The sequence below is a fragment of the Amia ocellicauda genome, chromosome 5 (assembly GCF_036373705.1).
Source record: "Amia ocellicauda isolate fAmiCal2 chromosome 5, fAmiCal2.hap1, whole genome shotgun sequence".
Classification (NCBI taxonomy): domain Eukaryota; kingdom Metazoa; phylum Chordata; class Actinopteri; order Amiiformes; family Amiidae; genus Amia; species Amia ocellicauda.
The window spans coordinates 19,918,037-19,946,007 of NC_089854.1; the positions used below are offsets into that span (position 1 = coordinate 19,918,037).

General features: G+C 50.0%; 2 protein-coding genes across 2 annotated transcripts; one reads left to right on the forward strand and one right to left on the reverse strand.

The window, feature by feature from the left end:
* Positions 1-157: 157 nt before the first annotated feature.
* Positions 158-9,433, forward strand: crlf3 (cytokine receptor-like factor 3). Its single transcript, XM_066704182.1, has 9 exons — positions 158-311; positions 2,885-3,002; positions 4,994-5,201; positions 5,298-5,385; positions 5,578-5,755; positions 5,857-6,079; positions 6,398-6,536; positions 6,998-7,110; positions 7,469-9,433. The coding sequence occupies exons 2-9, from the start codon at positions 2,886-2,888 to the stop codon at positions 7,735-7,737; spliced, it is 1,335 nt and encodes a 444-aa protein (XP_066560279.1). The 5' UTR covers positions 158-311; position 2,885; the 3' UTR covers positions 7,738-9,433.
* Positions 9,434-10,085: 652 nt separating this feature from the next.
* On the reverse strand, positions 10,086-27,062 carry LOC136749697 (polycomb protein suz12). Its single transcript, XM_066704183.1, has 16 exons — positions 26,269-27,062; positions 24,431-24,477; positions 24,207-24,271; positions 21,670-21,738; positions 21,535-21,584; positions 20,896-20,981; positions 18,384-18,615; positions 18,127-18,229; positions 17,824-17,929; positions 17,502-17,679; positions 17,126-17,214; positions 14,212-14,355; positions 13,707-13,864; positions 13,239-13,437; positions 13,039-13,118; positions 10,086-12,560 (listed from the first exon to the last, which is right to left on the reverse strand). Exons 1-16 carry the CDS (start codon positions 26,495-26,497, stop codon positions 12,194-12,196), a joined length of 2,202 nt encoding a protein of 733 aa, XP_066560280.1. The 5' UTR covers positions 26,498-27,062; the 3' UTR covers positions 10,086-12,193.
* Between the last annotated feature and the right edge of the window lie 909 nt (positions 27,063-27,971).

The window sequence follows — 27,971 nt, forward strand, 5'->3', positions numbered from 1 at the left end:
TTCACGCCTTTAAGCAATAAGGCCTTACAGATGTCATTAAATACGTAACAATATAATAATATAATAAGTATCGCTTCTCTAATTTGAGCGCATAAGTCATAGTGCAACCAGGCACTTCCATCTGCCACAGCACAGCGCCGCAAGAGCAGCCCCGGCCCTCGGCAGGGGGCCTTCGTGATTGGCTGCGAGAGCCGTCAGTCAGCGCCCGGCCGCAGCCCCGGATGAGGCTGCGAGTGACAGTCGGAAAGTTCTCAGCTCGGACGCGGCGCGGCTCCGGTTTCCACGGGATGAGTCGGGAGTGAAGCGCGCAGGTACGGCTCCGTCGCCTCTCTGTGTCCCGGGCGGTGCTGCTCCGGGCTCCTGTCCACGCGTGGGCCGTGCGGGGAGGTTTGAGCGCGGGCGGCGGGCGCGTTGTTGTCGGCGCTGACCCGAGGAAGTGACCCTCACCTAGAGAGGCGCAACTTCTACCAGCAGCGCAGAGCACACCCAGACCCGGGCTGCCGTCAATCCGGAGTCAAACGCGCTTTCAGACCAGATCGGTAACCGTGCGGGGCTTTAGTACAGGCTTTAGAGTTGCATCGGAGTTCGTTCTGCAGCCTGATGCGCGTCTGCGTGGTTTGTGTGTCAGTGATGCAACTGTTACAGCAGCACCGAGTGTGTGTGTGTGAGAGTGTGAGTGTGTGTGTGTGTGAGAGTGTGAGTGTGTGTGTGAGTGTGAGTGTGAGTGTGTGTGTGAGTGTGAGAGTGTGTGTGAGTGTGAGTGTGTGTGAGAGTGTGTGTGTGTGTGAGTGTGAGTGTGTGAGTGTGAGTGAGTGAGTGAGTGTGAGTGTATGTGTATGTGTGTGTGTGTGTGTGTGTGGGGGGGGGGGGGGGTATTTACATCAGCCTTGTGCGCTGTGCTGTGCTGTGCAGGGGGTGCTGTCCCGTGCGTGTCAGGACTGCGGAAGTGTGAGAGTGGGGGTGTGTGGAGCTGCAGGGACTTGTCCCGGGCTGAGTGCAACTGTCAACGCCCGGCTCCCTCCCCCTGAACCCGGCTCTGCCACACGTCCTCAGGGCCGCTGAAGGGAGCTGATTTGGTGGTTTCCTGTCCTGCCCCTCGCTACCCCCACCCCGGTACCCGGGCAGCATGTGCAGTCTTGCCCATCTTATTGCCCGGTGCGTCCCGGGGCTGCAGAGTCAGTCAGTAAGTACGGCTGGCCAGGGTTCGAGGAAGTGAGTGCGGCGGCAGGAAGTCGGGCAGTTGGCACCTGGTCCGACAGGCGGCGTGCAGCTCCGGTGTGAGTTATATTAACAGCTTCTGCACTGGAGAGGAGAGCACGGCCTCTTGTGGGAAATCAGTAAAACAGTTGGGCAATGAATGGACAGTCTGTCTCTGTCTCTCTGATAAAGTTGTGCTGTTTGAAACTCCTGGTGATTGTCTACTACACAGGACCACAGTATTGCCCTGTGTGTGTCCATGTGGACCGGGTTTCAATACACGGGTATGCCTCAACCAATCAGGCATCAATTTGAATTTGTATCAATTCATTTCATATATGGCATTTCTGGCTTTACTGGTGACAGCGGGGGTATCCTTTTAGGTGTGTGTGTGTGTGTGCACATCCTACAGCACAGACAGTTTCTACACACCACTTTGTGTGTCTGTTGCAGGCTGTGCTTTGCACTCAGATGCTTGTCAGTCACTGCAGGCTGAGGTTCACTGCTTTTTATGTGAATAACGGCCCCAAAAATAAAACGATTCAACTTTCTGATGCACAAAATGAGTGTAAGGAATGCACTTCCAAATCTGAAGCTCCTCCCACTGTTGCATGGATCATATTCTGACAGATCTAATCATCTGATTTGATCAGAGAAGCAGAATGTGCAGTGCGGCGAGTCACACACACACATACACATGTGTCATGGCAGCACTAGAGAAACATGAAGTTTGAAATAGCTGGCAGGACTAGGGCCAGACTAGGGACCTTGCTGTATGGTTTCCGTCTCTCTTTCTCTCTCTCGTCTCTGTCCGTCTGATTCTGTCTCTGATTCAGCTCTCTCGCTCTTGCTCTTTTTCATTCTTTCTCTTTCTCTCTGCTCTTCCTGGCAGCTGCTGTGTTGTAGGGTAATACCGGAAAATGATCGGTCTGATTTTCTCTCTCTCTCTCTCTCTCTGTCTGTCTGTTTCTTCCCACTTCCACATTTCACTCACAGGCTGTAATGTTACAACAGATCTGTGAGTGAGGGGAGGCTGTGGGGGAGGGGCTAAGGAAACAGAAGAGAGTATGTGTGTGTGTGTGTTGCTGTATGTGTGTGTGTGTGTGTGTTGCTGTATGTGTGTGTGTGTGTGTGTTGCTGTATGTGTGTGTGTGTGTGTGTTGCTGTATGTGTGTGTGTGTGTGTGTTGCTGTATGTGTGTGTGTGTGTGTGTTGCTGTATGTGTGTGTGTGTGTGTGTGTGTGTGTTGCTGTATGTGTGTGTGTGTGTGTGGTGCTGTGTGTGTGTTGCTGTATGTGTGTGTGTGTGTGTGGTGCTGTGTGTGTGTGTGTGTGTGTGTGTGTTGCTGTATGTGTGTGTTGCTGTATGTGTGTGTGTCTGTGTGTGTGGTGCTGTATGTGTGTGTTTGTGCGTCTGTGTGTCTGTGTGTGAGCCACGCCCCCATTCGCTGTGAAAGGTAACCACAGCGACTGATGCACTGAGCAGGGACCAGTCCATCAGGTGTGCTGGGGGGGTTGCAGGCATCTCTAGTGACCTCCCCCCCCATTATTGTTCTGGCTGCAGTGTGTCGTCATTTCATCCTGTAATCCTGGGATCTTGAACTTGTTAATTGTCCATAATAATAAGAATAGTATTTCTTGTCTCTGCCTGTGCGTCTGTGTTGTGTGTTGGGTGTTGCGTGTGCCAGGATGTCGATAGAGGCGGACGTGTTGCTGCAGGAGGCGAAGGAGAGCATCGAGGCGGCGCAGAACTACCGGAGCGAACTCCAACAGCGCCTTCAGGGGCTTACACAGGCGCGAAAACAGGTACTGCCATGCCTGGGTCGCACCTCTGCCCTCAGACACAACAACACCACAGCCCTGTCTCTCTCTCTCTCACACACTCTTCCTCCCTGCCTCTCTGCACCTCCAATGTAAACAATGTTCTTTTTCCTGCTCCTCTTAAAGGACACCAGATGGAAATCAGAAAAAGGTTCCCACCGTCTCTGAGGAATTAAACCAGCACGCACTGCTCTCTCTCTCTCTCTCTCACACACACTCACTCACACACACACACACTCACACACACACACACACTGCTCACTCTCACACACACTGCTCTCTCTCTCTCACACACACACACACTGCTCACTCTCTCTCTCTTTCACACACACACACACACACACACACACTGTTTTCCTCTGTCTGTCTTCCTGTTTGCTGTGACCTCGGTCTGATCAGTCTCTGATAGCAGTGTCTGTCTGCTCTCTGAGCACAAACACAGACTGACTGTCAGTTAGTGGTTCAGCTGGTCTTCATTGCAGTGTTTCGTTTGTGCAAGAAGTGATCTCCAATGATCTTCAGCTCCTGTCCTGTCAGTGCGTCTGAGGGGTGCAGTGTGGTGTGTATGTGTTGTGTCAGGTATCAGTGTGTCGGCTCGGCTCTGCTCAGTGTGTTGCCACTCAGTGACGCGGCCGACTCGGGCCTCGCTGTGTCCCCTGGGTCAGCAGCCTGGCAGTCTGAGGAATCTGATCCCTGATCGTCTGGCCATCCCCCATAAGAGAGGCGTGTGTGTGTGTGTTCGTATGTACTCTAGCTCAGCCTCCCCAGCCCCACACTTGTGTGTTGTGTGTGAGTTTCTTTTTGTTTTGCTTCATTTTGGTTTTAGTTTATTTTTAACTTAAATAATATTTATTGTTTTAATTTATTTTACCATTTCTCTGAGCCCTGGAGGGGTCGGCTTAATGAGTCTAAACATCCTGCGTGGCTCTGCTTCCTCCCTGGAGCTGCACCCTCCCCCCAGCCAGGCTCCACTGTCTGGACTGCTTCTTCCTGCAGCTCTGTGTGTGGATCTCTCTCTCTCTCTCTCAAATTCAAATTCAAAACAAGCTTTATTGGAATGAGATGTTTACATGCAAGTATTGCCAAATCAATTGGGTATATTGAAATTAAATACAATAACGTTAAAAAGATTTAGAAATATAAAGTAAAGTATCAGGTTATTTACATTTTACATATAATTTACATGGTTAATGTGCTGTGTTGTTGGTTTGGAGATGCAGTCTCTGTGCTGAGCTGGGGGAAGTCAGGGACTCTGCTGGTGAATCTGGGACCCTGTCTGGCCCCTAATCCCACCAGTGGGAGAGACACAGAGCTGCCCCCCAACCACCACACCCCAGGAATATCTGCAGTGTGCGGTCGGCCCGGCTCTGCGCTGTGCTGTGGGCCGGGAGGACGCTGGGCCTCAGGATAATGACAGGAACTGAACCCACACGGCTGGCAAGCACTGAAATACACACAACACGCATTGTGATCTGTGCTGTGGGGCACATGGGCTGCCTTGTGTGTTTACTTCAGTTAGTTTGTTTTCCCCTCATATCTGTGTGGTTGTGTGTGGGTGTGTGTATGATGAGCGGCTGGCTGGCTCATTGACAAGCTGTGGCACATTTGTGCGACTCCTCGTTGTGCGATAACTGGCAGAGGCACGGCTTCCTGCCTGAGCAGCTTATCGGCGGTGCGTTCTGAGAAACCGGCATCCTGCCCGAGGAGCAGGGCAGGGAGGCAGCTCATGTCCCGCCTGCGAGCGGCTGCCCCCCCATCCAGCACTGCTAATGATGTTGTGTTGTGTTCTGTGGCAGGTCTGGGGCAGTGGGTTTATTGAGTTATTGTGTTGTTGTAGGTGCAGGGCAGTGTGTTATTGTTTTATTGTGTGGTATGTCTGTGGCAGTGTGTTATTGTTTGCGTAGGTGCAGGCAGCGCTCTGCAGACATGTGAGGCAGCACTTCCAGGAGCTGTGTGTGATTTGTGTTGTTGTTTAGGTGCGTGGCAGTGCTCTACAGACGCGCGAGGTCCTCAGGCAGCACTTCCAAGAGCTGCAGGCATCTCTGGGCCGCCTGCTGGATGAGCGCCTGGCCGCCCTACTGCTCGAGGTGGACGCCATTGAGACGGACAGCGTGCGGCCGCTGGACGACTGCCAGAAACTCATCGAGCAAGGAGTGAGCGCGGCTGAGGAGCTGCTGAGGGAGGGTGTGTATTTCTCACACACACACACACACACACACACACACACACACACACACACACACACACAGATGTACTCACGCTCGCTGTCTGTGTCTGCAGGTGAGGCAGCTCTGCGCTGTGGCGTCAATGAGAAGGATGACAAGCTGGGCAGCTTCACCAAGAAGGCCCTGCAGATCCAGCTGGACAGGTGAGAAACCTGAGACACATGGACACAGACAGACCCACAGACAGACTGACTTAATCTGCTAAAGTACTACTGAAGTGTAGAGGATGGAGAAAACTTTCACTAACTAGCCCCTCTGTCTGTCCATCCACTGTCTGCTCATCGCCCTGCCCCCGCCCCTCTCTCTCACCTGTCTCCCTCTCTCTCTCGCCCCAGTCTGCCCGAGGTGCCCTCCCTGGTGGACGTGCCTTGCCTGTCAGCACAGCTGGACGACTCCCTGCTGCCGGGGGTGCGCGACCGCATCTTCAGCCATGGCAGCGTGGCATCCCACCCCCCCGTGCAAATCGATGAGCTAGTGGAGCGGCCGGGGGGCATTCTGGTGCGCTGGTGCAAGGTGAGGGACCCCCCCACGGGTCGCGGGGCGGCACCGGTCAGTCCATCTGGGGATCAGAACTCCAGTCAGTCTCCCAACATCTCTCTCCCTCTCTCCTCCAGGTGGACGAGGACTTCGTGGTGCAGGACTACCGGCTGCAGTACCGGAGGGGCGCGCTGGGGCAGTATGAGGACGCCTACGTGGGCCGGGACACCGAGTCCATCGTGCTGCAGCTTGACCCGCACACCGAGTACCTGTTCCGCGTGTGCGCCAGGGGGGAAGGCCGCCGCGAGTGGAGCCCCTGGAGCGTCCCGCAGCCGGCCTTCACCACGCTGGCGCCGCACGGTACGGACTGCCCAATGCTCCCTCCCTCTTTCCCTCCCTTGCTCACTCACTCGCTCAACACTCTCTCCGTCCATTACGTCACACTGTGGTTTGTTCTCGCATCTGTTCATTTTCCTGTTGCCTTGTTTTTCCCAGCATGCACCACATGAGTAAATGTCCATGTGTGTATATTTATACATAGTTTGCTCTTGATGATAACTGATATCAATAATGATGTGATAACTATGATATTGATAACTGATAGATAATTGATGATTATGATGATAGTGATAACATTGATATTAAGTGATATTTATTGATGACTGATGTTGTGTGCAGAGTGGCTGGCGGGCAGCGAGGGCTACAGTCTGAGCAGCCGGAGGAACATCGCGCTGCGCAACGACAGCCTGGCAGCGCGGGGGGGCGTGCTGTACTCCAGTGCCCCCACGTACTTCTGCGGACAGACCCTCACCTTCCGGTCAGTCCCCCCCGGCGGCCCTGCCATCTGCAGAGCATTATAACTGCAGATCTAAGTATCTATAAGTTTCTCTCATTAGTGATGTTATAAAGTTGCGAGAATGACCATCATCTTCTGATGGCCATACCATAGGGTTAGGATGGCAGTTGATGCTAATCCAGGTGCAAAAGCCTTCTATCAGCCCAGGAGTGTCTATTTTTAAAAGCGTCGGCCTGTTGGACTAACACAGCCTTTAAGAACGCAGTTGGGCTTCAGTGGACGGGAAAGAGATGTCGGGCAGGGCTGGAGTGAGAACTCGACTCCATGTTTTCCACATTAAAAAGTATTAAATGTAATTAATTCCGAAGTCCTTCACCTATCGGTTCAGCTGGTATGTCACATTTCTGGACAGTAACCCCCGCCCCCTGATGGTTCTCCTCTGTTGACGTGTTGCTGTTGTGTGTCGGTGGTGTGTGTGGCAGGGTGGTGAGCGCAGGGCAGCCGGAGCACAGGGACAGCGTGGGTGTGTGCGTGGACTGTGACGCCGGGGTGGAGTCGCTGCAGAGGGACCAGGCGGTCTGCATCTCCACCAGCGGTGAGACATGCCTGCATGTGGCGCCACAAACAAAACCTGTACACTGACTCGCCAGGGCTCTCGGACAGGCAGACACAAACGAGAGAGGGATGTTTTTGCACAACCGTCATTTCGACACATTGTCTGTGTCAAGATGTCATACTAGTGACTTCAGTTTGTCATCCCATATCCTTCATCAACAACAGTAACACTATATTGTTTAAAAACCTTATATAAATTGTGGTTTTGTCACCAGAATAAATGCCAAGTCTAAGTGTTCCCTGCAGAACAGGGAAGCCCAGTCAACCTGCCACACGACTGGCATGGATTTATCCATTATTTTAAGTGAAAATGAAATGGTTTCTCTCTTCACCCCCAGGTGCCGTGTATGTCAATGGCAAGGAGATGACCAACCAGCTGCCCGCGGTGTCGGTGGGCTCCTCCGTGACCTTTGACATGGAAGTGGTTGGCCTGTTTCCTGTGAACAACAACAATGTCAGCGAGGGGGGCGGTGGCTTCAAGCTGAGGGTGACGATTGGCTCAGGGAACAGGGAAGTGGTGTTCGATTGGCTGCTGGATCAGAGCGTGGACAGCCTGTTCTTTGGCTGCTCCTTCACTTACCCAGGCTGGAAGGTGCTGGTTTTCTGACCCAGCCCGGCCCGCAGGGTGCGACCCCTTGAATTTAGAGGTGCGGGCAGCGTCTTGGAACCTGTCCACAACACAACACGAACTGATGCTGTCCGAGGAAGAGACCCCTTTAGAGAGCTAGCATTGTTTGTTAAATTGAAGTTGTGAGCCAAGATGCCAGCCTGCCCCATTTCCTGCAGGGGAATTCAAAGGGATTGGTGGGTCAGAGACAGGAAAGCTTGTTACATGTGCTAATTAAACATAATTCATCCAATTAAGCAATTAAGAGCCTGGCTAGATTGAGGAACAGAAGGCTGTGTGCTGCAGTCTCCTCTCACAGGGTAACTGCCTTTTTATTTATTTTAGTATTTTGCAGATTCCTAACAACAGTATTTACTATATATATATATATAATCAATTGCAATAATATATATATATATATATATATATATATATATATATATATATATATATATATAGAGAGAGAGAGAGAGAGAGGGATGCTTATCTTAGAATGAAGTGCCTTAGAACATTTAATATTTGACTTTTCCCCTCCTCTTCCTCCTCCAGCATATAGTATTTTCAGTTTTTTTTAAATATGTATTTGCAGTTTATAAATTGTCTTTTTATAACTTTAGTTTGATAGAGATGTGTGAATGTGAACGGATTAAAAGTGTAGCGAAGCAGAGCGGAGCTGCTTTAGTCTGGATGTAAAGGTGATTGTGGGCCAAGCTCTCGCCTCATGTCTGAACTGTAGAGAAATGTCCTCTGTCCGATGGTTCAATCCCAGTGAAGCCGGGACAGATGAGTGGCTCCGGTGGACCATCTCCATCCACACCCACTCTTTAGAGACGAGGGGCCAGGGGGTTGGCTTTGCTTCAGAAGTACGGCAGCGGCTGCTCAGTACAGCCAGTTCTGTCCCCGAGGTCGATCACGAGCATCACCTTGCTGAAGTATTTCAGAAACTCGGGAGCACTCCTCAGTTGGACTTTCCATTCCCTCCCCGGCGCTCTGCTGCAGCACGGGCAGCTCTCTCCCTGCAGGGCAGAGCCGTCTGTGGGCCTCACTGCACACGCAGCGCCAGACTTTACAATGGAAGAGTCCTTTATCAACCATAAGTCTCCTCACTCCCGACAGCGGCCAGATTTTTTTTTTTTTTTTGTAATGAACCTCATTGTCTCACATGTGGGGGGTCAGATTACACTTAATCTTAGCTGCTATAGAGTGCAAACACACACACACAGCTATTAAACCACAGTGGGATCAGGGGATGGATTAGAAACAACATCTCCTCCCCCTCACACACCTTGTGAAACAGAAGCCCCAGAGGTGAGGGTAGTTTATAGAGCAGGGCAGCCTTAACACACAAACATAAGGCATAACTGGAATCTTGAACCAGTGGGACAGTGTTGTGTATCAGTGAGGCCTGAATGTGTGAATGAACAGGTACTTTTTTTATTCTTCCATGTTGTTAAATATTAAGACAAGCTTCCAGTCCCAGTTGCTTCTGCTGCCCCTCCTGCCTCAGCTGTAGTCACCCCGTGTGCTCAGCACCTTTACTGAAAGCTGTGAAAGCGCAGTCGCATTGTGCTTGGGGGTGAGCCCTGTTCTTACCTCAGTATTGTGGCGGCGCTGCCTGGCCTGGTTCTGCTCGCTGTTTGCATGCGCTGTGCCGCAGGCCACGGTCACGGTCACTGAATAAAGTCCATGTTTTGCAGCTGGGTGCGTGTCCTGTTTTATTCCAACTGCCGTGTCCCGCCGGCACGAGTTTGGTCAATAAAAACAAACCACAAATTGCTCATTTCATTAATCAGCAGCTTTAGTTCACACTTGTGTAGCATTTGTACCCTTATAGAAAATACCCCATACACACGCACAAACATACCGTTTAGAGCATTAGAAAACACAGAAAACACTCCAGTGCCAAAAGTGGAGGTGAAGTCAGCCATGTTTCTTCCTCAGCGCCAGGCAGCTCTTCGTCCACGTCATGGGCTGGAGGGCTCAGCAAACATGCCTGGGCCCCCAAAAATAACTGAAAGCAAGGTGTGCACCCCCTACTGGAGCACCAGGCACCATCAACCCCTTCATAGAGACCCAGGGTGAGAGTTTACAAAGCTGCCCTCTTAAATACATTATTCCAAGCCCAACGGTCACAGTTTTCCACACTGAAGACACTTCTTGGTCCAACGAGTGGTTTGAAACAAATACACCCTTGAGATCGGAGCAGGTTAGATCTGGCCTTTATCAAAAATGAACCCACATTACAGCGGAAGAGGATGTTCTCTCCTGCCCTGGACGCCCCTCTGCCACAGTGTGAGGACGAGGAGAACGATGAAGAGAAGCCATTCAAACGGCAGAACGACCATCCGTGACAATCGTAAAAATTACTTTTTATTTTAAATAGAAGACATCAACATTTTCTATAACTCCTTTATTACAAAATTCACAACTTTGACAAGGTGGCGTTTACAATGTAGTTTCATGACATTTCTTGGTTTTAGATTTTTCTCTCACTTCCCGTCTTTTCCTTCTCCTTCCCGTCAGGGGCCATCGAAATAAGTTGTGCAAAACAATGCCAGTCGTCCATTCTGAAGCACCATCCGTCCACGTAAGAAACAATGCAAGCAGGTATCCTTAATCTACATCCTCTCCCACAGTCTATCATCATTTAGTCAATCTTTACACAGGTGCACAGCTTTAGCAATTAAAGCAACAGTCGAGAAGAGATTCCTGCTCATCCCAGAGAGTAAATATAACCCAAAGGATCTCGCAGACAAATCCTCCTCAGCTGGTGAAACAAGAGGTTCAGAGAAACGAAGGAAAAGGAAAAGGAGGAACGAACGAGACGCAGCTCAAACCCTCCTCCGGGACGAAAACCGCCATCAATTTGCCCACACCCTGGGGTGCTACTCCTCAACAGCGACCCACTGTGGGCACAGACTGCGGTGGGATTGCTACCTTTCCAGGATCAGTCACCATAATTACTCTAGGAGTAGCGGAGGGAAAAAAAAAAAAAAAAAAAATTATAACGTTTTTCTTTTTAAAGAGTTCATTGATGTCCCAAAAGTCTCCACAGAAGGGGTGCACGACTTCCCAGATTTCCAACACAGAAATTAATTGAGGTACCAGAAACACCAGCGCAGCAGCATGTGTGAACCTCCCGCGTGTGGCAACCTCTCATTTCTTTTTCTCTTAAATATGAAGAATGTAATTAATGGCAGTACATTAAAAAAATAAAAACTGAAAACCGGAAAGTCATGAGGTGGCGTCCACGTCACCGGACCTCGGTGCTGGCCCGGCAAAAATAAAATACCAACTCTAGCTCACTGGTACGGTTAGAAGTAAACAAAACAAGTTTCCATTGGAAATTGTGTAAACAATCGCATGTGTAATAAACACTGTCCGGCATGCGGGGCGACACGGCCAGTTGTCGGTTAGTGTCTGCGCCTCCAACCCGGTGAGAGACCATGGACAGACCACGGCTCCACTCCTTGCATAAAGTGTGAGAGGCTCCTCTGGTCCGGCCGGCGTCTGCAGCCAATTCAGGGCGACCGCTGGGCGAGCCTCCGGCCAGGCAAGGGCCGTGTGTAACACAACAACAGCACCACAACACAACACAGCACAGCACCAGTGCACTACGCTGCCGAGAGCCTGTGTCGGCAGAACGTCTACGGTTTACTGCGGAAATCTGAAATAATAATAATACGTACGGGTGAGGAAAATAAAACCGTTCAAGTCATCAGAACGCACTGGCGCGAAAACGCTGCATTCAACCGCAAACGCACAACCAACCGACCGCATGTAGGAACGAACAAACAAAAAAAATTGCCAGCAAGAGTCAACAGAAAAATCTTTGAATTTTTTTTTATGTCGGTTTGATTATTTTTTTGTTGGTTTCATTTTTTTTTTTTCTAGGTAAAATATATTAATAGTAAATGTCTTTCCACACCGGCCCCTGAAGCGACATCTGCGCCACGATGGGCTCGCAGGGAGACGCGCAGCACCGGAAAGGACGAAAGTTGCCATGATTTCAACGTCCCCTGGTTCGTCAGCTGAAGCCCGTTACGATATTTACCGGTGATGTGCAGTCAGTAACTCAGTCACGATTGACAGTGTGTTTTTAAAATACAAAGTCAGAAAAGCGATCCTCCCCTCTACGGACCCCCTTGGTTAGTGTATCAATAAACTGATAGAACAACAGGGGGTCTTATGACATCAGAAGACCAGAAAGATCTCGAAAATGGATCCTGCCGCCTGTTCCCTCCCCGCCACCCCCCAACTCATGAACAAGATCCTGTTCCAATGCTGAGCCCCTTCCCCCCCAGGCTGGAGCTCCATGGTGCCGCTGTCTGATCAGTCTGGAGCCCCGCTCTCTGGGTCGCTCTGTGTGTGTGTGTGTGTGTGTGTGAGTGTGAGTTGTGTGTGTGTACGTGTGTTGTGTGTGTGTGTGTGTGTGTGCATACTGGTGTGCAGGAGTTCAGAGCTTTTGCCTCTTGTTCTGTTTGGTGGCCGCGGACTCGGGCTCGGGGGCCCTCTCGCCGGCAGCGGTCTCGCTGGGCAGCTCTCGGCTCTGCTGCTCCTCCAGCAGGGCGGCGGCGGCAGTGACAGTGAGGGCCGGCAGTGGGGCGCTGCGGTCGCCGGGCTCGTCCCTCTCGCTGCGCTGCTGCGCGTCGCGGAGCCGGGCCATGGCGCGGTCGATGGTCACGATGCTCACCAGGTTGAAGTCGTGCATGCTGACCAGGTGCAGCAGGAAGTTGCGGCACAGGTTCTTCTCCAGGATCTGGCTGCCGCACTTGTCCACGAACAGCATGCAGGCCTGGTTCATCTGATTGTCTGCGATGAAGCTGCGTGGGGTGGGGGGGGGGGGTAGGAGGACAGCAATGAGTCGAGCACAGCGGCTCTCAGGGTGGGGGGGCAGCCCCAGGGGTTAACCCTCAGAGTACCGGCCTCACGGTGAATTCAAGACATTTTTCAAGACGTGCACCTCTAGAATCTCAGCAAAACAATAAGTCACGTGGACACCTTCACGGGTCATTTCTTCATATAAACTCCTCAATATGTTTACCAACAAAACCATGGTCTGTCCATGGTCTCTGCATTGTTCCCATACCAGACACACGTTATACATTATGTGAATACGTTTATTCTCTAGGGGAAAAAAACATCTTAAAGCCGATACGAAGTATTGAATAAACACAAAAGCATCTTCCAATGTCATTGCATCGGCCCTGTGGCACTCCGAGGGTTAAACACGCCGACTGACACTGCTGGGTAAACGCCACATGTGCTCTGTAGACCACCATCGCCCCCCCACCCACGTACCCGTGCTTCATCACGTGCAGGTTCCACAGCTTCATCACCTCCTTCTCGCCCTCGTTCACGTCCGTAAACTCCTCGATTTGCTGCGGGAGGAAAAATAAAGTCATCACAATGCACCGGACTGACAGAGCAGCAGGACATGGTGCCGTGTAGGCGTGGCACGGGTGGGGCGTGGTACTGTTGGGGGCGTGGCTGCGTCTCACCGTGATGGTCTTCTCCCGCAGCCACTCGGGGTCCTTCTCGTCCTCGCTGTCCACCTCCATCTCTTGCGGCCGCAGTGGGAGGCAGCTGTCGCTGTGGAAGTACAGGCGGTTGTGGCCACTGATGTAGGTGCGCTGCTGCTCCAGCTCCCCGTCCTCCGACTCCAGGAACTCCGACAGGCTGGGCTTCGTGCGCTTGGGCCTGGGGGGGCGGCATTACAACAGCCGTGAGGAAGACGGTGGCAGGGTTGAAGAGGAAGGATAGAGGGTCGTCTTCCTTCAGGCACTTTTATCACCCTTTCAGAAGCTCCCTCCCCCTCAGTCACTCACTCACCCCAACTCACCCAATTACACCCATCACTCCGACTGTCTTTCTCTGTCTCTCCTACCCCTCCTCCCCCTCTCCAGTCAACCGTTATTCTCACGAGGAGAGATCAGTCCCACCCCCCCAACACCCCCGGCCTCTCGAACCTGCAGGCGAGGATGTGAGTGACCGGGGTCCTCTTGACTGGACCGTTGCGGCTGAAAGCGAAGCCGGGCTGGCTGTGAATGTCCTGAGGGTTCCCCACGTAGGAGCCATCGTAGCACTCATTTATTGACACGTCTATCCGGGCGCCTTTCGGGTGAGGCTGGAGAGAGAGCGAGAGAGATGGAGGGAGGGAGAGGAACAGAGTGAGGACAGGTCAGAACAATACCAATACTGTCTACCCACTCTCAGCCCCACAGACAGCTCAGGAACATGAAAATATAAAAACATATGAAGAAAAGCCAATAAATAACCTGCTAACACTCATATATGGCACAGTCTGCATCTATATTTTCTCTTCAAATAATCCAGTCATTCCCATTTAAAAAACCTGTATAATATAAAATAAAACCACAAAGCAACGTGAACAGTGAAGTGTGTGCTCGGCTCCCCGTGTCCACTAGAGGGGGCTCTCAGGCAGCAGTGTGTGTTTGTGGGGGGGGGTCTTACCACGTAGTTGAAGATAAAGCGGCTGTGCGAGAGCTTCAGGTGCTTCAGGAGGCTGTAGAGCTTGCGGCAGTTCAGCGTGCACCAGGGGCAGTGCAAGTCGTCCCGTGCCTCGGTCTGCTGCCGCGTGTTGTTGTTGTACAGGAACTGGAGACATCAGGGGGACAGATTACACAACTGCACAACACACACAGCGGCTCCATACGCATACTGTATAAATACACACAGACCCGGGCTACATTCACTATACTGCATATTAGAGATCAACCGATAGTTTTTTTTGGGTCCGATACCGATATTTGGGAAGCAAAATGTTACGATAACCGATATATCGGCCGATATTTACTTATTCTGTTAGCATGCAAAACGCACAATTTTCTAGCATGGATCCCTCAAATGTGGCTCTTAGAGGCAGGATTTTTACATTTGAACAATAAACTTTAGATTCATATTAATTTTCATCATAAATAACCAAAAATCTAAATAAAAAATAAATTAGTAAATGGGAGAATAAAAATATAAAAATGTGCATGTTCTATACATAAGAGCAAATAAGATAGTGTTAAGTACTGGTCTAACTTATATTTGCATTTTACACTCATCAGGTTCACAAGTCCTCCTCAGTGCTCAATACTGCTGATCCAACAGGGACAGTTTACAGTGCACAGCAGCTGTGCTTCCTGCACATCTCCCAAGAGGGAGCTGTGTCGTTGTTCTTGTTTTTAAATGTATTTACAAATTCTCTCAAAAGTGTAATTTATTTACCAAGCATGTTAAAAGTATTGCAATACGAATCACAGCCAAAACACGATGTAGGATTTAGTTTTATAAACATACACTCACCTAAAGGATTATTAGGAACACCATACTAATACTGTGTTTGACCCCCTTTCGCCTTCAGAACTGCCTTAATTCTACGTGGCATTGATTCAACAAGGTGCTGAAAGCATTCTTTAGAAATGTTGGCCCATATTGATAGGATAGCATCTTGCAGTTGATGGAGATTTGTGGGATGCACATCCAGGGCACGAAGCTCCCGTTCCACCACATCCCAAAGATGCTCTATTGGGTTGAGATCTGGTGACTGTGGGGGCCAGTTTAGTACAGTGAACTCATTGTCATGTTCAAGAAACCAATTTGAAATGATTCGACCTTTGTGACATGGTGCATTATCCTGCTGGAAGTAGCCATCAGAGGATGGGTACATGGTGGTCATAAAGGGATGGACATGGTCAGAAACAATGCTCAGGTAGGCCGTGGCATTTAAACGATGCCCAATTGGCACTAAGGGGCCTAAAGTGTGCCAAGAAAACATCCCCCACACCATTACACCACCACCACCAGCCTGCACAGTGGTAACAAGGCATGATGGATCCATGTTCTCATTCTGTTTACGCCAAATTCTGACTCTACCATCTGAATGTCTCAACAGAAATCGAGACTCATCAGACCAGGCAACATTTTTCCAGTCTTCAACTGTCCAATTTTGGTGAGCTTGTGCAAATTGTAGCCTCTTTTTCCTATTTGTAGTGGAGATGAGTGGTCCCCGGTGGGGTCTTCTGCTGTTGTAGCCCATCTGCCTCAAGGTTGTACGTGTTGTGGCTTCACAAATGCTTTGCTGCATACCTCGGTTGTAACGAGTGGTTATTTCAGTCAAAGTTGCTCTTCTATCAGCTTGAATCAGTCGGCCCATTCTCCTCTGACCTCTAGCATCAACAAGGCATTTTCGCCCACAGGACTGCCGCATACTGGATGTTTTTCCCTTTTCACACCATTCTTTGTAAACCCTAGAAATGGTTGTGCGTGAAAATCCCAGTAACTGAGCAGATTGTGAAATACTCAGACCGGCCCGTCTGGCACCAACAACCATGCCACGCTCAAAATTGCTTAAATCACCTTTCTTTCCCATTCAGACATTCAGTTTGGAGTTCAGGAGATTGTCTTGACCAGGACCACACCCCTAAATGCATTGAAGCAACTGCCATGTGATTGGTTGGTTACATAATTGCATTAATGAGAAATTGAACAGGTGTTCCTAATAATCCTTTAGGTGAGTGTAGTTTCACATTTATCCAACATTGTCTGAGAGGTGCGTGTTTCCACTAATTTTCTTTAGATTTGTGTTACTGTGATCTGAGCTTGTATGTCATTTGGAGACAATTTTTGCTTGATGATATCCAATCAACATCTTCAGCAAACATTGTTGTAATTGCTTTAGTTACTATTAATAATTTTGAAAAGAGATTTAAATTGACTTTTCATAAGTGTCTTTTTATAAACACTAACCAAAATCCATGGATACTTAAAATGCAGCACAGCTTTCAAAAACACTTTCTATTGGTTATGAGGTTTTTAGTAAAACATTTGTATGGGTTTATAAGCCCTGCGTTTCTCAATGGGTGTGTGTGTGTGTTTCACATGGTGCTCAGTGGTGTGCACAGTGCCGCTTCGCATCGCATTAGTCACTGGAGTCTATGTTGAAAAAACGATGGTAAATATAACAACTGTAAAACCAAATAAAACATGTATTTATTTTTTGTCTGAAGTCTGACGCAGGATTTTATGGTAATATTTAGCCAATAGTTTGAGGAATTAAAATCTGTGCATTATTGGCATTCATTCCTGCCGATTGGTAATAGTTTCAAAAAGCTGTTATAGGCCCGCGCACACACACAGACACCTGGGCTACATACACTACACACTCCAGTCACTGTGTGTGTGTTGTCGTGAGGACAGATCTGCTAATCTCGTCTTGGACTTGACTAAGACCTTAGTGCCATTTCTAGTCCTCCACTGCCCCTGTCCGGCACGCTCCACACTGGCAGAGTGGCGTCGGCAGGCAGCCCTGGGGGGCTTTAACAGAAGCAGCCTATGACACAAGACCCTGCGCACCACAGCATCATCTCCACACCCTCACCTGGTAAAATATGCGCAGCTTCTGCCGGGGCTCATAGGAGATGTGCTCCCGGCGCGCCTGTAGGTCCGTACTGATCGAGTCCTTCACGGCTGGAGACAAGAACAAACCAAAAGAGATTGGGATTCATCAGTTGAAGATCAAGCCGATTATGCTCTGTAGAACGAAACTTTCACCCATCAAATCAATTCATGAGTGCGGAGAAGAACTGATCAGCAACCGATTAGGGTTGGTATTAAAATAACAGGGAGTCCATCAAAAAAGAAACCGGATTACAAAAAAAAAGATCAAAAAGATCGGCTTAAAGCAAAGGAAAATTAAAATCCCTCAGGATATCACCCGACTCTGGGGGCCCGGCGGGGGCGGCCCGGGACCTTACCTACTGTCTGTGCTGGCTTGAGGGAGCTGGGCTTGCTCTCCAGCGCCGGGGCGTCGCAGTTGCGTGTGGCCAGGGGCTTGGCGACCGGCGCGGTGGACTTGTCACTGGAGTCGCCCGTCCAGCGCAGCGTGAACTGCAGAGTGGGTCCCTGAGAAAACGTCTCGAATGGGGGCAACCTCTGAGAGCGGCACGGAGATAGGGGGAGGAGACAAGGGACAGATGGGACAGACAGTCAGGGGTCCGAAGGTCATGGGTCAGGTTCCTTACCCAACACACCTCGCCCAGCCCTGCCCACTCAGACCACCGCTGTCCAGCCACCCACCTTCCCATCCAGGATGGTCTCCCACGTGGCTCTCTTCTTGCTGACCGGACACTCCTCCATCTCCTGCATGGACACCTCATACTCCCCGTCCAGCAGCTGCAGGCGCCTGGGGGGGGAGGAGAGACGTGTAACTAGAACCAGTACTCCTATGATGTGTTCAATGCATCCACTTCCGGAACGTCAAATCATTGTCCGCAGCATGGAAAACGACCAGATATTCGCATAGTCATACAGATTAAATTACGTGTACACAAAAACATCATACAAACAGATCACACAGACGGCACTCAAGAGCCAAGTCACCTGTTCTTATCGAAAACAGTCATCTGGGCTACGAATGTGGTCTCTCCGTCTTCGCGGTGGGAGGAGCTCCTCTTCTTCCGGGGCGGCGGCTCCTCAGTCACATCTGGAACACGTGGAGAGACGGGGGGGGGGGGGGTGTCAGCATCTCTCGGCACAACACCAAACACGAAGACAACGAGAGCGAGTGGCAGTATGGATGGCTGCGCACCACATGAGCAACAGGAGAGCCGTGTGTGTGCTGATGGCGGACAACTTGCCGATGTTCTCGTTGGTCTCTCCGTTGGTCAGGCCATTGAGCTCCCTCCTGCCCGGCCGGGTGACCCTGAAGAGCAGCGAGTAGGACTTGACCATGTGGCTGTTGCTGGGCTCGAACTCGTTGCTGGACACGGCCAGGGAGGGGAAGCTGCCCGGCTTGGTTTGGCTGTTGTCAGGGTTCAAAGGCACCTGCTTTTTACCTGTAGGCACTTGCTTGACTGGGCAACTGACATCCTGCAAAACACATACACACACAAAATGCTTCTTAGTACAGCGACTGGAGGGGCAAGGAGGCCAGTCAGGGTCAGAACTCTTTACATTAACGACCCCGCTCTCATGCTGGCTCACAGACAGGTCAAGAACGTAAGAAGAGAAGGGGTACGAACGAGAGGCGGCCCCGGGAGGCTGGCCATCGCGCTCGAGCAGCCGAGCAGCTTGTTCGTCCCACAATCGCATCAAAGCCCTTCGTGCTGAAGAGCCTGGCAGCAAATCAGAACCACAGGTTTATTCACCCGCCAGGTGTGAGGGAGGAAAACAGTTAACAGGCAGCACAGTTCACACAACACCAGCGGCACCGTCATGGGTGCAGTGCAGCGGCACGGGCACAATCAGTGGCTGTGCGCGGATGGTAAAGAATGACACTAATGGAGATGGGTCTACTCCTATAATTCGTTCCTTGAAAACGTCTCATTATGAGAAATCTCATCTAACGTAAATGAAACCCCACTGCTTCCCATGTTATAATCTTTGAGCCTCCAAAATGTCCTCAACACCCAAAATCCCCATTAATAAAGTACAGAACGCTACCTAAATATGATTTCACTGAAATTCTGTTTTGAAGGAAATTAAGTTTAACTTAAGTTGTTAAGAAAAATCACAAATAAACAATCTCTTACAATATGCACGAGTCCCCCACAAACTAAGACTGGGGCTGATGCTAGTGTTGCACGGTATACCCGTACTGAAAGAGTACTGGAGTTTTTAAAACGATACAATACCAGCAATTTGAAACAAATCGATACTTTAATATGTGAATGATGATTTGATCTGGCTAACTGTCATCCGTCTCATTAAGAACGCAGACAGCCATGATGTAGAGCTATTGGCGTGTGAACAGCGGAGACTCCGTAAAATACGAGCCGTGCAACAAGAGCGGAGGTCTCTAAATTTCTGTGCAGAACTGTGCCTGAGATTCAGAGATGCTCATTCTCAAAGTTTCTGCATAACGTCAATAAGCCCCACCCGCAGAAGTCTACACAAAATCGCCACAGCCCAGCGCAGCTCTGAAACTTTGCTGTGTGAGGCGAGCTGTGGCTGTGAGAGAAAAGAGAAGACACAGAGATCAAGAGAGATGAGTTAAAGTGAATTAAAACTACTGCTGCTATCTAGTTAGTGGAGATGAACGACAATTTATCACAATGAAGCCGCATTGTCAACATCATAGATATAGAATTCTAGAATTCGATTTCTGCAGGGTTTGTGAAGAAAGGCGTTCTTCGATGAGATACGTGTGACGCCAGACAGAGCGTAACCACACACAGCCAGCACAGTGAGCTGTGGGACACACGAACACCACCCATGATCAGAGAGCGTGAAGTATAGACACGGATTCCCGTCTTGTTCAGATTCTCGTTTTGTTTTTGTTCAGAGATTAGAGATTAGAAATTGCAGCAGCACCACAAAAATTTTGTCCAGGTTTGAAATAAAGCTGTGCAGTATAATGCAGTGTTTCCCCTTTTTTCTTTATGAAAAGCATCGAAATTCATGACTTGGTACTGGTATCAAAATGTTGGTATCGTGACAACACTAGCAGACATGTTCTCTCACACTAATGAACCCACACTCCTGATAGAGGCTCTTTATCCTCAACGCCACTGTTCTCTGAACACTGGGTCTCAGAGAGGAAAACAGGCCATAGGGAGGAGGGAGAAGTAAGAGAAGAGAAGGCAGGAGGAGGGAACAGGAAGCAGGAAGAGGGAGAAGAAGGGGAGAGGAGGAAGTTCCCTATCCTGACTGGTTCTCTGGTCCTGATGGAGCACAGCCCGTCACAGAGACGCCACCCAGCTGCGTTTCTCACAGTGACCGGCTGCCCCACCCTGCCCTGCACTACACACACCCCCATGGCAGCAGGTGTGACCGATCTCCACATGGCGTCATCATGCTGTGAAGAGGCACATGTGTGCCTGAAGCCCACAGCCTGACAGCCAGTGATCTGCCATGACTCAGTAACCAGTCTGACTGTAGGATGGACGCCAGGCTGCGTCAGACATGAAGCAGCGAAGGTGGGAGGCATGAACAAGGAAAGCAAGGGAAGACAAGGACACTGGAGCGCTTTCAGCACAATCACACACTGTCTCTCACTCACACACACATACGCACTGTCTCATACACATTGTCTCTCTCTCACTCATTCTAACCCACAAGCTCCCTCTCCATCTCTCACTCACACATATATATATACACACACACACACACACACACATACGGCTCAGCCATGGCCCGACAATACCTTACCTTGCGTTTTTTGTGGCAGACTTTAACGAGTAGCACCTCTAGAGACACAGAGTTTTGTTCATTCTCTGAGTTTTGTGATGGCTTTTCTGAAAAGAGAAAAGATACAAAGCAGAGTTTGTGACACCTACTCTTCTCAGTGTTGTTTTCAAATGGCTGCTGACATGTAACGTGTCATCACTGCAAGTAAGTTTCAATCAAAACAAAACTGCACTTTGAAGTGCTCTAGGTGAAATCAGTGAAGAGAAAATCACTGACTGTTAACGCTGACAGGGTTGAGAGCTCTCTATACATCTCTGATCACTTAAACGATACATTCTGGAATCCTCAATGTTCGCCCCACTTTGTCTGAAGCTGCATTTCATTCTTATTTTGAACATATGAACACACAGGCCTTGTGCAGTTTGTCCCCACGTGTGGCACTCTGGGGCAGAAGTGGGAAGGGCTGCCACACACAATACTAAATTGATCGATCGATCATCAGATTGATGAATGGATTCATTCGCTCTCTTTTAGAAGGGGAGTGAGGGCTGAAGGAGGTGGTATTCTGTGAGGTACAGCAAAGACTATTCCTCAGGCTGCATGAGTTTAACTGGGAAATCTGTGGCTTCTCTCTCAGTGGGAAGGACAGAGGACACCTACCAATTTTATGGAAGAAACCAGTGAAGGTGAGCTGCAGGTGTGAGGCCAAGCTGCAGAGAGAGAAACAAGACTCTTAGACACCAAAATACACGTTTACACTCTTAGCAAGAAAGGAAGAAACAAAACCAAAGTTACCTGTGGGATTCCTGTTCTCCTCTCATCTTCTCCACTTTCGTCAACATCTCGTCCACTTTGAACGACTTTCTGAAAGTGAAAATGCAACAAACACTCTTTAAAACTTTAAAATTATGTTTTTTTTTATTTACTAAGAAGAGAGATGCAACCACCTCTTATTGGTAAGATACAGTAACAAAAGATCAGATGACAGGCTGTTTTTTTCTGTTCTTCTCACATAGACCAATGCCTGATAGAGGCACTGCAGACAGAGCAGTCTGGCGATATTCAAACACAGGCATCTTGTGAGAAACGAACCCCACACTTTTCACCAGAGACCTGTCTGTCCACACTGGCACTGGTCCACAGGGTCAGTAAACCGTCCCAGTAAGCACCGGAGTGGGTTTCTCACAGGTGGCTGCTGCAGCAGGCCTGTGCGTGGCTTCAGGGGAGACTAACTGTCCCTCCACAACACATTTTAAAGCCCCCACTGCCTGAGGTGGGCTGACCGGCACAGTCATCCAGTGACTAACACTGACTGAGTGTAACGCAAACTGTGCCTCCTACAGTCACACAGTTAAACACTTTTCAACATCTTGTTAAAGCCAGAAGTTAATTTGTCATCAATATCAACAAAAACTCACGAAGTTTGCAATGGTAGCATAAATTAAAATGAATAGTTCACAAATAGAATTTCCTTTTTCTAGATACCAGAGACTAAAGCAGCATGAGTCTATTAGCCTATGTGTTCACATGACAACACAGAGGAAACGCAGCCTAACATTCATTCTTCCGACATGCCACAGGAAGCGCGGAACCCAGGACTCCGCCCCTCGTGTGCCATCAGCTTCCTAGAACCTAGAACAGCACCAGCCACCATGTGGCCTGCAGCCCGCCAACTGGACTCAATACGGTTGATCGAAGCCAGAGTTCAGAGGCTACATTAACAGTGTCAGCCCGGCCCCATGTTAAAGGAGTGCAAGATGCCATTTTACAATCACACAATTTCCTCCCAGTACACTTACAGGCTTTTTTCTACATTAAAAACCACAGGAGCTACAGTCAGATGTGTGGCCGAGTCCCTGATAATGGACACACACACGCACACACACACACACACACACACACCAATATCCACCATGCAAAGCACCAGCCACCCCTCACATCTCATTTCCCTAGACTCCAGTAAAGCATCCACATCCCAGGCACAACCCCCACAGTGCAGCTGTACAGCATGGGCCACACGAGCTAAAAGACCAACCGACTAAGATAAGATTGTAGAATTTGTTTATTGTATGTATAAAACTCTGCAAGCTAAACCAGCCCGTCTGTCCTTGCAAAGGTATTCCAGTCACTGGGGGGGGTTACGAGAGCTCCTGCCCATCGTTATCATCAAAGGCAACTTACTGACCGTAAATAAATACACCACCACACTGCACACCTGCAGGGGATGCAAACGTTGTGAACCTGTAGCAACTCCCATCACTGTCCTCAACAGCAAGGGGGCAAAAGCTAGAGCATTTGTATTAACAGAGAACCATGACTGAAGCCCCAACAGCAGCCATGCCACATTGCTGTGCTTGCGATTTGCTGATGATAGGGTGAAAGGGTGGCTGGGTTTCCAGACGAGTAGCAAACTGCATTCTCTCATTCCCCAGCCGCCCCACCCACAGACACAATGCCTTTGATCTCCTGGACAGAGGAAGATGCAGCTTCCATTTGCATGACATATGGGAGCACTAGCACATGAACCTGAGCCCAAACACAAGTCACGACAACACTCAGACGATAAAACAAACCGTCACTAGCTCTGAAGCCGCAGTTCAGTTCATCACAGACAGGACACACTCAAAAAACAACTAAACATTTTTCCACTGTGTCAAGCTGAGCAGATGGTTTAAACGTTGTCGTTCAGACAAGTTACCTTCAGACTAAATGGGCTTTTCCTTCAGTGGGAATCTGAAACAGACAGCATCACCTTTGTATTAAAAGGTAAAACCCCAGAAACTCTTAAGAGCGCGGAACACCGAGTCCGACACACACACACACACACACGTGTGTAGAGTAGAGCAACATGTTCACAATCCAACCGACTGAAGACTCCATTACCTTGGCAGTGCACACTTTATCTAGCAGTCCATCCCCCTGACCCATTTTAGTTTTATTTTTTAAGACAAAACCCTAAGGGGCTGGGGGCAAAAACGGCAGAGAGACGCAATAACGGCACCTTGGGAATTACATTATTATTTGCAGATGCATTATGTTGTTAGATATAACTCAGTAAACTATGCTTAATTACCAAGGGCAGGTCTTCTACACCCATTAGTTTTGCCTCCCAGCAGGGTGTCAATAACTGCGTCTACAAACTGTATCAGAGACACACAGTTTTTAGCAGAAACTGCTCATCGCGCGTTTGCTACTACACAAACCCATGGGGTGGGAGTCTAGAGTCTAGACCCCTCAGCGCTGTCAACTGGACCATTCACACTCACTTCCCCCAGAGCGTACGTTCCACAGCAACACTGGAAATGTATTTTAACACCACCACCGGTACTTACCTCCTGGCGTTGGTCCTGGAGTTGCGGTGGGCCATGTAGGTGAGGGTTCTGTGCAAGAATATGGGCTGTAAGGGCAGAGGGAGGCAGGCTGATTACAACACACAGGAAAAACACACACAATGCATCACACACAAGAGCAGAGCAGTCCGGCTGCAGCCTGGCAGCCAAACAGGCATCACTTGCTGTAATTAAAAGCCTCAGGATAATCGTAAAAAAGGACTTACCGCGATTAGGTTCCTGGTGCGCAGAAATCTGTATATCTGGGTTGGTTCTGGAAGGAGAAAACATACAATATTACAGATATGTATAAAGGTATGTTTGTATATTATATGATTTGTAAATTAGGCACTGCTTACAGATTCCCTATCACAATACACAAGAGAAAGCAACGCAGGAAACTGTGGAAATACAGGACCTGCTGGTTTCATTTTAATAAGAAACTAAAATCGCTAAGTAAGTGATAGTTTTCATCACCAAGGGGCAGCACCTCATAGCTGAAAAGACATGGATTTGCTCTGGACAGGACTTCACAGCTGCGTTTTTATTATTTTTTGTGTAGAGGGGGGGTGAATTAAAATTGACCTTGGCTGTAGTCATAACATGTATTGCCTGTCTCTATCGTATTCAATTAAAGCGTTATCTGAAAGCAATCGCACAGTTCAATTAATTAAATAAGAAACCCTTTCTACATGCAGCTTTTAAACCCATCTGTCACACTGAAAGCACACAGGACTGTCTAACACGTTACATCTGATCAGACACTCTTCCCGACCTCATGGTACGGCTCTTATAAGGGCAGGACATTTCACACACGTCGAAAAACACCTTTTTAAGGCACCGTGCGAAGGCAAACCGGATATGACAAGAGTTTCTAGGTTTCAATCTGTTTATAAGTGTAATAAACCCATCCAGTTCTGGAGTGATTGTGACGGTTACCCTGCAAGGCAAAACCAGGGTTCAAATATCAATCAGGACTCATTACGGATGCAGTGTTGGTCCAAATTAAAAGCCGAAACGGAAAGACCTTTGAAAGCCGCCCCTGGTTATCAACGCAACATGTGAGAGTTAGACACTCGGGAGTGCAGCTCTACACGTATGATCGCCTCCCACACGCGTGACCGAGACGCACAGCTCCAGGCGAGGAAACCAGCAACCATATTCGCCCTCTTCAAGCATGAACGTGTTTAATCGCCTTCAAACCGACATTTGTATAGCATGAGATGCCACCCTAGAGAGCCCATACAACTCAGAAACCGGGCACACCACAGAGGGGCAAGGTTTTGTACCTAGCTAACAACATTTAATAAATAAAAACATGGTCGTGACAGACAAAGACTGAATATGCTTGTGTTACCAGAACCTGGGACCAGACACGTGTGCGGTATTTTGGAGACTGAATGTGACATTTTGTATCACGCATAATGGCTTACCGACACTTCAAAAATGTTCTTTAAAGGGTTTTATTTAAGATCCGGGTCGTCCTAGTCTCCTTTCACTTCATTATTATCTGCCGTTTTGAATTCTGACTGAACTGGACACCGGTCACACCGGCTGCTGTCACATGGGAGTTACACCTCAAGTCCTCACCACAGACAGACACTCGTCCACACCTGTTGATGCGCAGACATTATTGATCACGTCAATCAGCGCTTCAAACATTCCTTGTCAACACATGACGTCAGCGCGCACCTGATTGACAATGCCCCACTTTTGCCTGCATCTATGAGCACAGAGCACGTATACAGCACACACAGTGCATCGCCCAGACACACGGATGTGCCGAAGCACTGCACTGTGCCCATGTGCGCATCGCTGCCCACAGCCCTGTCGCTCCCCAGCACCCCAGTGTCATCCACAGAGCCCTGCACACGGCATCGATCCCTGATCAGCTAATCAGTATGAGACCCCCAGCAGTCAAAAGTGCCCGCATCTGCAGCACCGCCGGACCACAATGCGAGGCTACATTACAGCCCGACACACACGAAGTTACCCCCAGCCTCGTGTTCACACATCACTGGCGATTTCTCTCTCTACAGACACACACAACCCCGGCTGTACTCACTCTCGAAGGCCTGCAGGAACAGCTCATGGTCGGCCTGGATCTGCTCCATCTTGGGCTTCTTGACCGCGGCCATGGCTGTGGCGGAAGCCGGGTAGAGTCCGCCGTTCGCCTTGCCGCCAGGGCCGGAGCCCAGCCCGTGACCCGAGCCCTTCCCGCCGGCGGCCCCGGAGCCCGGAGCGGGACCCGAGCCCGACCCGCCGCCCGCCGAGCCGTGCTTCTGTGGAGCCATTCGCGTCCGCCGGAAGGCAGGAGCAGCCGCGCCGCTCACACCGCACCACAACAGCACCACCGAGCGCGGCTGCACAACAAAGGACGCGCACGGGTTTCTGGAGAATTATTACAAAAAATGTGAATATATACGTGTATATATATTAAACACACAAATAAACATCCGCGCTCGGGAGGGAGGCGATGCCGCACGGGCTGGCGGCGCCTCGGTGGACAGGCGTGTTTGTGTGTCTGGATAGACGAGAAAAGGCGACGATCACGCCGAGAAAAAGCGACTTTCGGACCCGGGAACTAAGTCCTGCCTGAGCGCCGCGGCTCGGGAGAAGCCATGGAGAACCACCGTGCGCGCTCCTCAAAGGACAGACTCAAACTGCCTCCCTGCGGCTCCTCCACGGCGCCCGAACCCCGCCGAGCGAACCGATCCGCGGCTCCAGCAGGGCGAAACACAGCGATGCGACTGCGGGGCGATATTAGAGGCTCCGGTGTGACATTTCTACAGCGGCGCTCCCCCGAAAACAGACAAAACTCCGCTTAACTCCCCTCGCGTACGGGGCGCAGCCGAGCTCGCTGGTCGCCTACGGCCCGCCCCCGCCTCTGCGCTGCAGCCAATGGGGCCGGGCGGTTTGGCCGCGCGTCACGGCTCGGGGACAGGCGGGCCGCCGTGATTGGCCGGCGCGGCGCGTCACTCAGCGCTCGGGGCTGGAAGGAGAGTTCGGTTGAGGCGCTGTTTGCCGCTCGCGCTCCTTTCCTCTTTGAAACGATTTTGCGGGAAATCGCGGGGCAGAGGCGCGGTGCATCATGGGCGGTATAGTCGCTGCTAGTGCCTGCCGCTTCTAGACGCGCACACACACAGGCAGTAACGCACCTTGTGCAGGCCTGGTCGGGAAAACACATTATTATTGATATAAAACACTGTCCTGATCACGGTGTAGCAGAGATTAAAATACCTGCTGAAGAGATGCTGTTGCCAGCAGCATCACACACAAGACACACAAGGGTTGTTATGGTGGCATAACATGTCAGGAAACAGAACGGGCAGACCTAGCCAACAGAGAGCTGTGGAGAAGTGGGACATTACGGTGTAACAGTGTTCTAGTGGCCAATGATGAAGCTTCCCTTTTGTCCCCCTACAACACTGTTTGTCTCCTTTGACACTTCGGTGAATAAGAATAAACGGGTATACACACTCCAGCAGAGTCTCCAGCCCTGGTCCTGCAGAGACACAATCCAGTCCAGCAGAGTCTCCAGCCCTGGTCCTGCAGAGACACAATCTAGTCCAGCAGGGTCTCCAGACCCAGTGGACACCCCCACTTTATAGAGGTCTGGATTAATTAGCCAATAACTGGTTCCATTATGTAACTGAGAGGGCGGTCGGTATGGGAAGCAGAGCCCAGGGCTGCAGACCCCTACACTGCCAGAATGGCTCAGACAGAAGGACAAGAGAGACCTGTGACAGGCTGGACAGCTGGCTCTCA

Coding starts and splice junctions, on each gene's coding strand:
- LOC136749697 (XM_066704183.1), bottom strand. CDS start 26,497: ATGGCTCCACAGAAGCACGGCTCGGCGGGCGGCGGGTCGGGCTCGGGT. Junction 21,739..24,206: donor TCCAGGACCAACGCCAGGAG/GTAAGTACCGGT, acceptor TTTCACTTTCAG/AAAGTCGTTCAAAGTGGACG. Junction 21,585..21,669: donor GGAGAACAGGAATCCCACAG/GTAACTTTGGTT, acceptor CTCTCTCTGCAG/CTTGGCCTCACACCTGCAGC.
- crlf3 (XM_066704182.1), top strand. CDS start 2,886: ATGTCGATAGAGGCGGACGTGTTGCTGCAGGAGGCGAAGGAGAGCATC. Junction 5,386..5,577: donor CTGCAGATCCAGCTGGACAG/GTGAGAAACCTG, acceptor CTCTCGCCCCAG/TCTGCCCGAGGTGCCCTCCC. Junction 6,080..6,397: donor CACCACGCTGGCGCCGCACG/GTACGGACTGCC, acceptor TGTTGTGTGCAG/AGTGGCTGGCGGGCAGCGAG.